Source organism: Gymnoscopelus braueri (assembly GCF_963280865.1).
Source record: "Gymnoscopelus braueri genome assembly, chromosome: 23".
In the NCBI taxonomy this organism is placed as follows: Eukaryota; Metazoa; Chordata; class Actinopteri; order Myctophiformes; family Myctophidae; genus Gymnoscopelus; species Gymnoscopelus braueri.
The window spans coordinates 11,121,871-11,134,058 of NC_137625.1; the positions used below are offsets into that span (position 1 = coordinate 11,121,871).

The 12,188-nt window shown below is 44.5% G+C and overlaps 1 protein-coding gene across 4 annotated transcripts in view; it reads right to left on the reverse strand.

Moving 5' to 3' along the window:
• Positions 1-237: 237 nt before the first annotated feature.
• gas2l3 (growth arrest-specific 2 like 3) overlaps positions 238-12,188 on the reverse strand; it is a 28,870-nt gene continuing 16,919 nt past the window's right edge. For 2 of the 4 annotated variants that reach the window (XM_080421296.1, XM_080421295.1), the window contains exons 3-9: positions 10,581-10,767; positions 8,713-8,831; positions 8,365-8,506; positions 7,736-7,799; positions 7,354-7,495; positions 5,523-5,627; positions 238-3,301 (exon numbers count right to left, since the gene is read on the reverse strand). In XM_080421296.1, the coding sequence (XP_080277422.1) occupies positions 1,268-3,301; positions 5,523-5,627; positions 7,354-7,495; positions 7,736-7,799; positions 8,365-8,506; positions 8,713-8,831; positions 10,581-10,767 (2,793 nt within the window). In that variant the 3' untranslated portion in view covers positions 238-1,267. The remainder of the gene's footprint in view (positions 3,302-5,522; positions 5,628-7,353; positions 7,496-7,735; positions 7,800-8,364; positions 8,507-8,712; positions 8,832-10,580; positions 10,768-12,188) is intronic. The other 2 variants (XM_080421298.1, XM_080421297.1) reach the window with 2 other exon arrangements.

Below are 12,188 nucleotides of genomic sequence, written 5' to 3' on the forward strand. Positions count from 1 at the left end.
GTACCTTTCTTCTGAACTTGGCCTCATTTTGTTCCTTCCACTCGTCCTGCATTGAGCTCTGGTGGAGGATACTAGATGCATTTGAGGTTGAGCAACGTTTTCAGTAGGCTAGCTAGCCTGCCACTTAGTTCCCATTTTAAATGGTAAATTCCTCTGTTAATTTAACTCTGAGCGTACAAATAGTTTTGTACACTCAGGATTGGAGCCCTTTTCAAAATCTCAAAAGATACATCAAAACACATGCCACAGTAACATTTTATTAAAATGTAATAATTATGAGAAATCTAGATGGAACAAGGGACACAACCAACAGAATCAACATTCAAACCGTGACTGACAAGAGATTTTCATAAAGTGCCAAACACTCAAAATATACATGTATGTATCATACACATCACATAGAAAACTAGAATAGAATTTGAGAGACAAAACAAAACATTTGAAACCACATACAAAGAAAATCTATGACAATTAAATTCCACACTAAGATGATTATACCTAAATTATGTTCTGTTAAGAGGCATTGGATCAGTAGTAGTTAATCCGTGACTTGACCAACCGTTAGGAATCAAATTCACGAGTGCTTGTGTAGGCTGTGCAATATTAATCGTTTAAAAACATCAAAACGGACCCCTAACCAATACATTCTATTGCCACTCAGAAACCAGAATAATTTCTGATGAAGGCACATGAGGGGAGAACATTCTAAACAGTGCTTCATCCGACTCCTAAATATTACTTTATATGGAGACAAAATACAACAATGCCATCAATGGATTGCAGATTCTCAATGCGGAAAAGAAACTATAACACTTGTTCCAGTAGTGTTGCCCTCTGCCCAACATTTCAAGGCTTTGGATACAGTAACCTGCTTGTGAGCCCCAAAGCCTTATTCTCTCAGTTTGGATTTCCCCATGGATAAAAAGCTGTCTTTTCTAAGTATTTTCATAGCAGTTAAATCTAAGCATGCTCCCATAATCATTAAATCATGGCTGTTTCTTGACATAGTTCAGAACTAAAAATAACTTCTAATAAGATTTGAAGATCATTTTAAGTATATAAAAAAAGAAAAGCTATGTATAATCAATCAATCAGCTTTACTTCTGTAGCCTCAGGGTCCATTGAAAACATAAACACAATACATCAACAAACCAAAAAGAACACAACCAATAGAATCATAAGAGCATAGCAAATAATCTATTTGAGAAGTGTAAACATATAAGATGAATGAACCAGCCTGCTGGTTAGATTTTCACCAGTTACCTCCTTATCTCATTTGAAAATATGGGTCCTCACGTTTATTTTTCACACGAGTCTTCTTGTTGAGGGCATTGTTTTTTCTAACCTTGACTTTGGTGCTTGTTTTTTTGGGCACAAGAGTTTTAGTTTCAGCTGATTCCGGTTTTAGAGTCCCCTTTCCAGGATTAGGTGGATTGATGGTGGCCGCTTGTTTCTGCCCCACCCTCTGAGTTGTGGCTGTTGATTTCTGGTTGGACTTACCAGATGTGGCAGGCCCAGCGAGCAACCCGGGGACCCGCCCGGGAGCAGCGGTACTGCATGGAGAGACTTTGACTGCCCTGGCTGGGGCCTGTCCCTTGCCTTTGGATATGGCGGCCTTGCTCTTAGGGAGTGGGGAGGTGGATTTGGGCAGGGCTGTGAAGTTAGTCCTCTGCTGGTTTGGTGTGTCTCCACTAGGAGTTGGTGTAGCTCCTCTCGACATCGGTGTGGCTCCTCTGGGAGTTTTTGTGGCTCCTCTGGGAGTTGGTGTAGCTCCTCTAGATGTTGGCGTGGCTCCTCTGGGAGTTTTTGTGGCTCCTCTGGGAGTTGGTGTGGCTCCTCTAGATGTTGGTGTGGCTCCTCTGGGAGTTGGTGTGGCTCCTCTGGGAGTTGGTGTGGCTCCTCTGGGAGTTGGTGTAGCTCCTCTAGATGTTGGCGTGGCTCCTCTGGGAGTTTTTGTGGCTCCTCTGGGAGTTGGTGTGGCTCCTCTAGATGTTGGTGTGGCTCCTCTGGGAGTTGGTGTGGCTCCTCTGGGAGTTGGTGTGGCTCCTCTAGATGTTGATGTGGCTCCTCTGGGTGTTGGTGTGGCACCTCTAGATGTTGGTGTGGCACCTCTGGGAGCTGGTGTGGCTCCTCTGGGAGCTGGTGTGGTTCCTCTGGGAGTTGGTGTGGCTCCTCTGGACATTTGTGTGGCTCCTCTGGGAGTTGGTGTGGCTCCTCTGGGAGTTGGTGTGGCTCCTCTGGGAGCTGGTGTGGCTCCTCTGGGAGCTGGTGTGGTTCCTCTGGGAGCTGGTGTGGCTCCTCTGGACATTGGTGTAGCTCCTCTGGACATTGGTGTGGCTCCTCTGGGAGCTGGTGTGGTTCCTCTCGGAGCTGGTGTGGTTCCTCTCGGAGCTGGTGTGGCTCCTCTGGGAGGTTTGGCTGCCGTCCGCGTGGATAGACGTGTACGCCTGGCCGCTTCTAGACGGAGGCGCGAAGCCGGGGAACCAGGACGTCTGGCAGCTAGACGAGAGCGCTGGCTGGCACCCGTCAGCGGACGGCTGTCTTTTGGAGTGGGTACCCGTGCTGGGATGGTGGCAGGCAGAGGCACAGAGGTGGTGGTGGGACTGGAGGGTTTAGGACATTTACAGGATGGCTCAGGGCATACAGGGCTCCTGGGCTGCGAGGGAACACCTTGGGGCGAGGGCCTGAGTTTCAGTTTGGGGGTGGCCGAGGGCGTGGGCGTGGTCACCAAGAAAGGAGCTGGGGATGGAGTTAGGGCTCTACGCTGGATCTGCCCAGCCTGAGAGCTAGGGCTAGGGGACTGCTTTGAAGAGCAGCCAACAGGTGTGGAGGGTAGAGACGCAGAGGCTTTTGTGGAAAGGGGCAAAGGGAGCTGGGTGGGCTTCCTGGGTGAGGAGGGCATCATCTGGAGGTTCTTCTTTGGGGGAGCAGCTTTTCTGTGCAAAGTGGGTGTGCAGACTGGAGACGGGGTGTAGGATCGACACGTTTGCCCGGCTGCCGTCATAGGTGAGGGCATGCAGGCTGCGATGGACGAAGAGGAGGAAGAGGACGATGACGATGAAGATGAATCAGAGGAGATGAGGTTGTCGACAGCAGCGAGGGGGTCCATGTCAGGAGGCGGTGGTGGGGCTGCAGTGCTGTGGTGACCACCCACACCAGGAGGACCTTTCTGAAAAGCCAGGATCTTCTGTTCTAGCGTGGTGAACTGGAGCACACGCATGGGGTCATACTTGTGTAGGAAACCCTGCAGCGTGTCCCAGCCACCCCCTACACGCACCATCACATGCTTCCCATGTAGCATCTAGAGATGGACAGCAAAAGAGAGAATCTGTTAGAACAGGTAGAAATAGTTTTTCATTTTGACATCAAATGAATCCAAACATTTTGTGGCCCATTGCCCACAATTAGAGATAGTGGTAGACCATTTTCTTTTAAATGGAAAGCATTTTTTACTTAGCTCTTCAAAATCTAATGCGGGGAATTTTTATGTATATTTTTTACACTCCAGTAGATGTATTCCTTAGTCCAATAAGGCAAGGGAAGATGTAGGGGTGTGTAGCATTCCTTTTGGCCTACCTCTTTCTCCTGTTTTTATGATTAGGAGGAGTTATTAACTGTTGTCTTTTTTATATTGTTTTGAATCATAAAGGTGGTTTCTATATAGCTTATTTTATCATCAGCCCACCCTTAAAGGTAGGGTAAGTGATTTTCTTTGGTTAAAATAAGTGTTAAATAGCTCTATATTCTGATAGTACTCATTGCTATAGAGTGTTTGTTCAGTAAAATGAGTCTCCTTGTCTCTCCAGCTCATTATAAAACAGAAAATGCATTTTCGTTTCAGTTTCAGTTTCATTTCCAATTTTATCCAATCAGGATAGAGAACTCAATCAGGATATAGATTAAACAAGTGAAATTGGAAGTGATGACACTAAGAAATGAGCTGAAAAAATTGGAACTGGAACACTGGAAAAATGAAGCTTAAAAATGGGTACTTTCTCCTGATTGGCTGAGATTTTGACACCTACCGGAAAATGTATTTTCTGTTTATTAAAGAGCTGGAGAGACGGGGAGACTCCCGTTACTGAATAAACACTCTATAGCAATGATTACTATCAGAATATAGTGCTTTAACCTTTTAACAAAATACTTTTTGTTTTAACCCAAAAATATCACTTACCCTACCTTTAAGTCTCATACGTAAAATAAAACCTTTTTTGAGGCTGTATATTCTGGTTTCTGGTATTTTGGAGAGTTTGAGAGGGGAGTCCGACACTCATTTGCACCTCGATTCCCCATGTCTTGGGCCATAACAGTAACAACAGGCCCATCCCGCAACGTTTGGAAGCCAATTACAGCCAAACTGCATGGAATATATATACACTCCAGGGATCATGTGTACCATATTCGGTGAAGACTGTAAAAAAGAAAATGTAAAAAAGGGAAAAAAAAGAAACATGTTTCTGCAATGGTTAAGGTTTTTGAATTTGTAGCGCCCCCCTGTGGGTCAAAGTCAAATCACTTTTGGAAGCCAATTGTACATGTACATTGTACATTTATAATACATTTATGTAGTAATTGTTTGTGAGTGAAACTGTACTAGGGGTAGCAAATATTAGTCCACGACCTACAGTTCAAGACTTAGGCCTTTGAGTACTGGCAGTGTACACAAGATATTTTCCACTGATCGGTGTAACTTGGTGTAGTTTGCAAGATTAGCCGCGGAGACAGACAAACACACAGGGGCAAACGCAATCTGTGTGTCTCCATCCCAGCCATGTGGCCTGGATGGACCTACCTGCCAATAAAACACATTGTACACTAGACTTGAATGTGTATCTGCAAACTTGTGATTAAATCAAATCTATGCTGTATCTTATTGTGCTTCTGATAACACTAACATTTTACCTCAAGGAGTAATTGAATGAAAGTGTATGTAAAGTACATCACTCCATCGTCATACCTGCCTGAATACAGATAGCCACAGTGAATAACCTCAACAATGACGACCAAGAGCGCAAAATCCCTAAAGACTAAATAGACACGCCTGCTGCTGCTAAGTGGTGCCTTTTGGTGGAAGTGTCACATCTGTGCACCTCCAAGGGTTGGCCCAGGTGGACAGTGATGCAATTAATGATGTAATCTCTTGCTCAAGCACCAGCACAAATGTGGTCCGCTCCTATTGGCCAATGAGCTTACACGCGCTCAATCCAGTCAGTGCTCCGGGGAATTAAAAAAAGAACGGACACAGAAGGTCTCCAACACTCTCTGCCAGATCACATGCACAGTGTGCGTGTAGGTGTGTGTCATCGGTCTCTCTTTGGACATGGTAGATGCAAATGCAAGGGCTCCGGACTTCAGCTAACACGGTGAAGCGCACACACTTTTTAACTTCCATTGTGTGTGGGTTATGGACTGCAGATGCTGTAATCTAGACATACTTCTCACCAACCTTTGGCTCCTTTGGCAAAACGTGTAAATGTGGACTAAGAGAGTTGCCGTCCAAGAATGCATGCAGTTCTCACCCGAATGAACAGAGTCTTGTCCCCCAGTCTGTAGCGTCCTTCTGAAAGGTACTCGATGGACACTTTGTTGGAGCAGTTACAGGGAGGATCATCCATGCCCTGCTCCTGAAGGGGATGCAATAACAACAATATGAAAATAAGAAATATGGACATTGTTTATGCCATTAACATTTGCAGCAATAGAACAGCTGTCAGTCGAATTGAACTGGTGAACACAACCAGTAAAACTCATCTACAACAGATTCATACATGTTTTTATTTATATTGATTAGCATCTTTTATTGGCCCTGATAATGCATCTTAGACACCAGTCTTTTCCAAGAAGTGAAAATCCATTTGCTACTTCATTTAGAAAGACGAAAAGACAACATTCCCGGAAGAGTTGAGAGTCAGATGTTGCCGCTGGCATAGAAACTCAAAGAAACGGTTGTATGGACTAGACAGCAAGAGCATAAACAAGGTACAGACAACAATAATCAGCAAGCTAGTTCGTTTAATTCCCCTCATACATGTCCGGCACTTTATGTAGCTATGGCATGGCTGATTTTATACTGCTCAAAATAATTAATTATTATATTTGACATTTGCCATTATGGTAAAAAAAATGAAAATCGACATCAAGGCAATGAGAAAAACTATGGGTAGTCCAGGTCTGTACAGGCACAGAACAATGGGTATTCCTGATCTTTACAGGCACTGGAAAACCAGTGGCTCAACCGCTTTGCTCTGTAAAAGTAACTTGAGGTTGAGGCTTTTGAGCCATTTTTAAGCGCCCTTATGGCAGATGACGTCTGGTTTATGTAGCCTGTGGGTTTCATGTGCAACAGAAAAGTCACAGGACTCTAGTGGAGCATCATGTGGACACTCTTGGTGTGTCATATAGCCGTGGGGGAAAGCAAAGAGGCCGTCACAGCCGCTGCCTGACGCCATCTTGGCTCCAACTCAACTGGGTCGCACATGTTCTTCCTGTGTGATGAACATTATAATGAGAACTGCTGGAACAATTCCACATTTCAGCTCTCTGGTTAGCGGATTGTTATTAGATAAGAGCAGCTATTTAAAGCCCAGATAGACAAGATCACTCCACTGTTCCATAAATGATTCAATGTGGTACCTTTAGTCCTCATCAGATGAGCACCTGAGACACACAAACTTAAAAACAAAAAGCTTTTTCTCAAACAATATGTCTGGTAAGAGGGACATTTTTGGCTAAACAATAAACATCTTTGAGAAGGATGGATGAACAGGAAATACCCTCCCGTGAAAGTTGCATCGTAGTTGATAATCTATGTACAAATACAATTTTCCGAAAATCTCTTAGTTACACCAACATTGTTGTTGTGCAATAATTTTGTTCTTATTGGTCAAGATTATAAAGATCACAATGTTGATGTAGAGACAAGCCAAATGTAAACTGGCCACTGCCTTGCATCACCTCACAGGCAAATGGACATTTATATCTTTAAATACTTAACCTCTATGATTTTTACACAGATTATCAACTCTACATTGCAATGATGTCTTGTCTCTAGGGAACATACTGATGTGGCTCTCTAGCCTGTGGAAAACCAAACTGGTTCTTAGAAGGTCCGCAAATTGGACCAACTGTGAACCGGCACCAAAACCAGCCCAGCACCAAGAATGTGTCCAATAAACTTTAAATCTACCGCTTGACAGTGACACTGCCTTGGTGTCACTACCGTTCTTCGAGCACGTCGTTGCTTGCAGATGGGTAATTCAACTGAACGCCCTGTCACCACCTTTAATAGAGGAAAGCCTTCAGGATCACAACAAAAGTATCAGGATCACAACGATTGTTTTTAATACGCACCCCAGGTCGATAGAGGCCACCATGCTGGCAGCAGACGCTGAAGGTTTTGACGGCAGGAGGAGGCTCCTCGCTCATCAGCAAGGTCTCCTCCAGTTCAATCTCCTTCTCCAGCTTCACCAACACAGGAGGCTCCACTCCATACCTCAGGAAGGGGAAAACAATCAATTAATCGATTATTCGATCAAAAAAACCGATCGATCCAGCAGTTTGCAATTCGCTCAGGACACACAGATACTGTACACTCACACACACACCCACTAATAGTGGGCTAGCCTCTTGCAAAACCCCATAGTAAACATAAACCAATTAATCAATAGGGAAATGATCATTATTTGCAGTCCTAAGAAGTGTTTGAACCCAATCCTCACAAGGAGCAACTTACTTGGAAACGATTCGACCGATCTCCAACAGGCAAAGACACACCTGACGAGGATCCTTGTGCAGCACTGCAACAGATACACATTTGTAAATAACAGCACAAAATTAGCCAGATTATAGACTGTCAAGTAATGCAGGCAACAGCAGTGATCTTAAAAATCCTTGAGTTCCTCCTTTTATTGATCTGGTCTCCCTCAGGGAATCAAAATACACTGACTTTGGAATTACATTCATATTCTACAGCCATATTCTACAGCCGGAGACCGGAATCATTCAAGTCAAGATGAGACCAAACCAAGTTTTGCTCATCATTTAGCTCATCTCAAAATTGTACTTAAGTACAGTACTTGAGTAAATGTACTTAGTTACTTTACACCACTGTTTAAAGGTTGCATTGTATTGTGTTTGCTTAGATAACTGGGTATTTTGAGCATGTAATTTATTAAGAGGGGAACTTCGTAAGATCTTATTGTGAAAGCAGATTAAGGTTTCTGAGGATTTACTTTACTTCTGGGCAATTAGCAGGAGCAATAGGATGGCGAATGGAGTGCCACTGAAGTGCTACCTAATCCTTGTTAATTTATCCATTTGTAACTCAAGAGTGTACAAAAATGTAATCAAATAAGCTCTTACCAAGGCCTTCAGACTCAAACAGATATGTCTCCTCCACGCCTATTTGACGACACCAACCCAGGAAGTTGGCCGTGTTGTCACGGGCGAAGAATGAACCTGGCGAGGCCTGTCTCTTGCACGCCACCTTCTTCATGGGAAAAAGCTGTCAGAAGGAAAAAAATAAGAATTTGAAACAAGGATGTGCAATTATTATTCTGCCAATCGACTCTGGATCTCAAATTTCTTTCAGGACTGAATTTGACCAAAAGGTTGAATCTAGAGTTTTAGTCATCCCAGAGTTTGAACCCTCGGGTCTGATGAATGTTGGTGCTATTTCCGTCCGTGACACTCTGTTCCTGTATGGCTCACCTTGCTCAGCTGTGTGGGACAGCTCTCTGCAACCTTGCTCTGCAGGACTCCAATGAGCTGACAGAGCTTCACACCGTTGTCCAACTCCTCCATGAAGAACTCCACTCTCACCTCCTCTCCTGAGAACAAAAAATTAATATAAATAGGATATAACAAAATGTATGCAATCCATCTTCTATATTTGTATACAAACTGTGGGGAACTCAATAGAACACCAATAGGTCAAACTCAAGTTTGTTTCACAAAAGGGACAAAAATAAAACGTAACAATAACTGACAATTAATGTTCCACAAAGAGGGTATTACGAGTCAGACAACAGCATACACCCAAGGCCAGAACATTATCCGCCGGAAACGACCCTTCTACACCACCCGACACCTGTTCAACCTGTTCAAGTTCTTTTGAGCCAAAAGAAGTTTAGGGTCTCGGATATGTGCTTCAGGTCAAACACAGTCACCAGGCCTTGTTGAGTTCACAAAAACAATCTACATTCCCGAGGACTTGTTTCTAAAATAGTTCCATGTCTAACAAAAGAGCCCGTTTCCAGTCAGATTCGATTTCCTTGCTCCTGTCACTGCACCATTGTATTAAGAGGGACAATGCCCTTTAGTATAATAGGAGTGAGGTATATAATGGGAGATTTTTTCCCCTCTGTGGTCTGTCGAGGCCCAGTGGAAGTAGCTGTAGCAAATCCAATTTTATCGCAGACCGTGTCAATTGTGTATATGCCAATCGCTCTGCTAACCATGAAACTGCATGTATACGTATCATACAGTTGCAAAGAGTTCTATACTGTCATAGTCGACTCCCTGGCCTGTCCCAGTCTTCGCACACCTTGCAAAGAGGGACAAATACATACAGCGTGAAAACAACTACAACTGCTGACTGTTGGTGTCCTAATTTCATTGTCTTGTTGATGCCCTATTTTTCTGCTCCACTGACCAGTTTCCTCGCCTTCAGCAACAGCTTATTCTTTCAGGAAGCAAAGGCAAACTATTCCATTTGGAAAAAAATATATATAGGAGAAATGAGGCCTGGGCCGTAGCGTGACGGTCCATGCAGGCACCCTCGGCTGCAATGCCAGCCTGACAGCGTGTTGCGGGTTCGACTCCCGTTCCATGCGACCTTTGCTGCGTGTCACTCCCCCATCTCTCTCCCCCATTTCCTGTCAGCCTACTTTCCCTATCCCTCTCTAAATAAAAGGCATAAAAAGCCCCCTTTTAAAAAAAGAAAAGAAGAAGGAGAAGGAAAAATCGAAGAAGAAGAATTAAGAGGAATATAAAATGGAGGAGGAAGCAGATTAAATTAAGGAAGAAGTAGAAGAAACTAGTGAAGGAGGGCATAGACATATAAAGGTAGACGCCTCCTTCGGCTCTGAGGCATTGGTATCTCGGGCGCCATTTTCGCGTAGGCAAGCTTCCGCGTGTGTCACAGAAGGGGTCGTTCGGTAGGCCAATCAGAGGCAGGTGGGGGCGGGACAACTAGATTCTGACAAGTCTTAGAAAAGACGCACTGTGATTGGCCAGTATTCAACACGCTGTGAGCGCTGTGATTGGACAGTAGTCACTTTGAGTGTCCGTTTGCCTACGCGAAAATGGCGGCCGCGATACGAGTTGCTCCAACGAACTGCAGAGGCCAATGAGGTATCTAGGTTTCTATATCTATGGAGGAGGGGGAAGAAATGGACACAGAAAAAGAGGAAATGGTGGACAGAGAAGAAAGATGGAAGAAGAAATTGACAAATATCACACGGATGAGGAAGAATTAGAAATTGAGGAGGACAAAAAAGCAAAGCAATGGAAGAGGTCGACGACAAATAAGAATCAACTGTAAGCGGAGGTTTCCGGTGGTGCTCAGGCGGTCTTACCCAGCAAGCCGGTGAGCCAGATGGCCAGGTCCTCCTGCATGGGCACCAGGGTGGCCTCATGTCGTACGGCCAGCCACTGGTCATACTGGAAGACGTCAGCTAGGCCTGGGCCATGCCGCTGCACCAACGGGCTGCGAGGGCTTTTGAGGCTGAACGATGGTGCATCAAACTTCTCAGCGAAGCACACCTTTAAACAGAGGTCATGTAGGGACAGGGGGACATCAAAGGGAAGGGAGAAGGGGACAAATGAGCATGCGGTCAGGCAAGGCAAGTATTGGCAACTAATCTAATTTACAATTCCTTCAAGTGGTTAAGGGGGAGGGGAAAAGTACATCTGCTTCGAGTAAATACCCATTTTGTTGCTAGAACAGAATGGTTTGTTATCGTGCGTCTGTCAACGATGCACTGAAACCATCAAATCACACAACCAGTGCGGAATAACATGCATAGAATACCTTTTGGGAACATAACATAGTTAATGTTCTGAGGCCTGAATTTAGGCAAACATTTCCCAACTAAACACATTAAACAAGTCTTAACTACACCCTTGCATCACTTATGTGGGTTCCGCTGTTTACCATGCCTCAGTCTTGCGTTGTCACAAGACCAGAGGAATTCTGATGAACCCATCCAAGCAGAGCAGTCGACCCACAGAAGTCTGCATGCATACAGCTTTCACTTCCATGGGCCACTGGAGCTCGAAACACGCACAGCACACAGACACCGATACGCTGCAACAGCACTGACCCACAACCAGGCCAACTACCCATGAGAACTGGCTTACCCTATCCTAGACTACCCATCATGCAACTGAACATTCCTTTCATTTCTGCTTCGACTGTCAGTGTTCATTGGCAATTTCTCGTTCTATAGTTGATCATTGGCAATTTCTCGTTTTACAGTGGATTCTAGGACAAACGTAGAGAGAGAGACACAACCCACTCAAACAGCCAAACTCTTCTGCAAGACAATGTTTTTGGGACCGTGCGTGTCAGAGACAATTGCACATTGTCGTACGTACATGCCTTCTTGAATCGGTGTCTGGCACTGGTTCACAGGGCTTTGCTGAGGCTGGAGAGAGTGCCTGGAGCCAGCCTCTCATCCTGTACTCCTCCGTCCTCACTGATGTCCTATCACATCCATCTCGGCTGTCATAGCCCAGGACTTTCAACTCACACCCTTTCCCATCTCCAATGGTGAAACCCCAATTGTGATTACAAAGTTGTAATACTCTGTAGTAAGAAAAGCAAAATGAATGATATATTTGTCTATTCAATAGGCCTACTGAATTTGTTGACAAATGCAAATGTGCCATGTCCATGTGTAACTATAAGCTTGCCGTCTATAAGTAGTGTTATACAGATCTTATATGAATCTTTATTCTGTGATTATGGCATGCTTACTCCAAGTTTACACATAATAAAAGACAATGCTTGCCAACGAACTGCATTCACTAAACTGCAGCAGAGTCGCGGCAAGGGGCTTTTTACAGACATTACATAACTTCTCTTGATGAGAATCAGATTGTTGACATCTGTTTCTGAGTTGGTGTTGAGCGAGATCTTTTAATCCCCGCGCCCAACCGGATGTTGTTGCATTGTATGATAA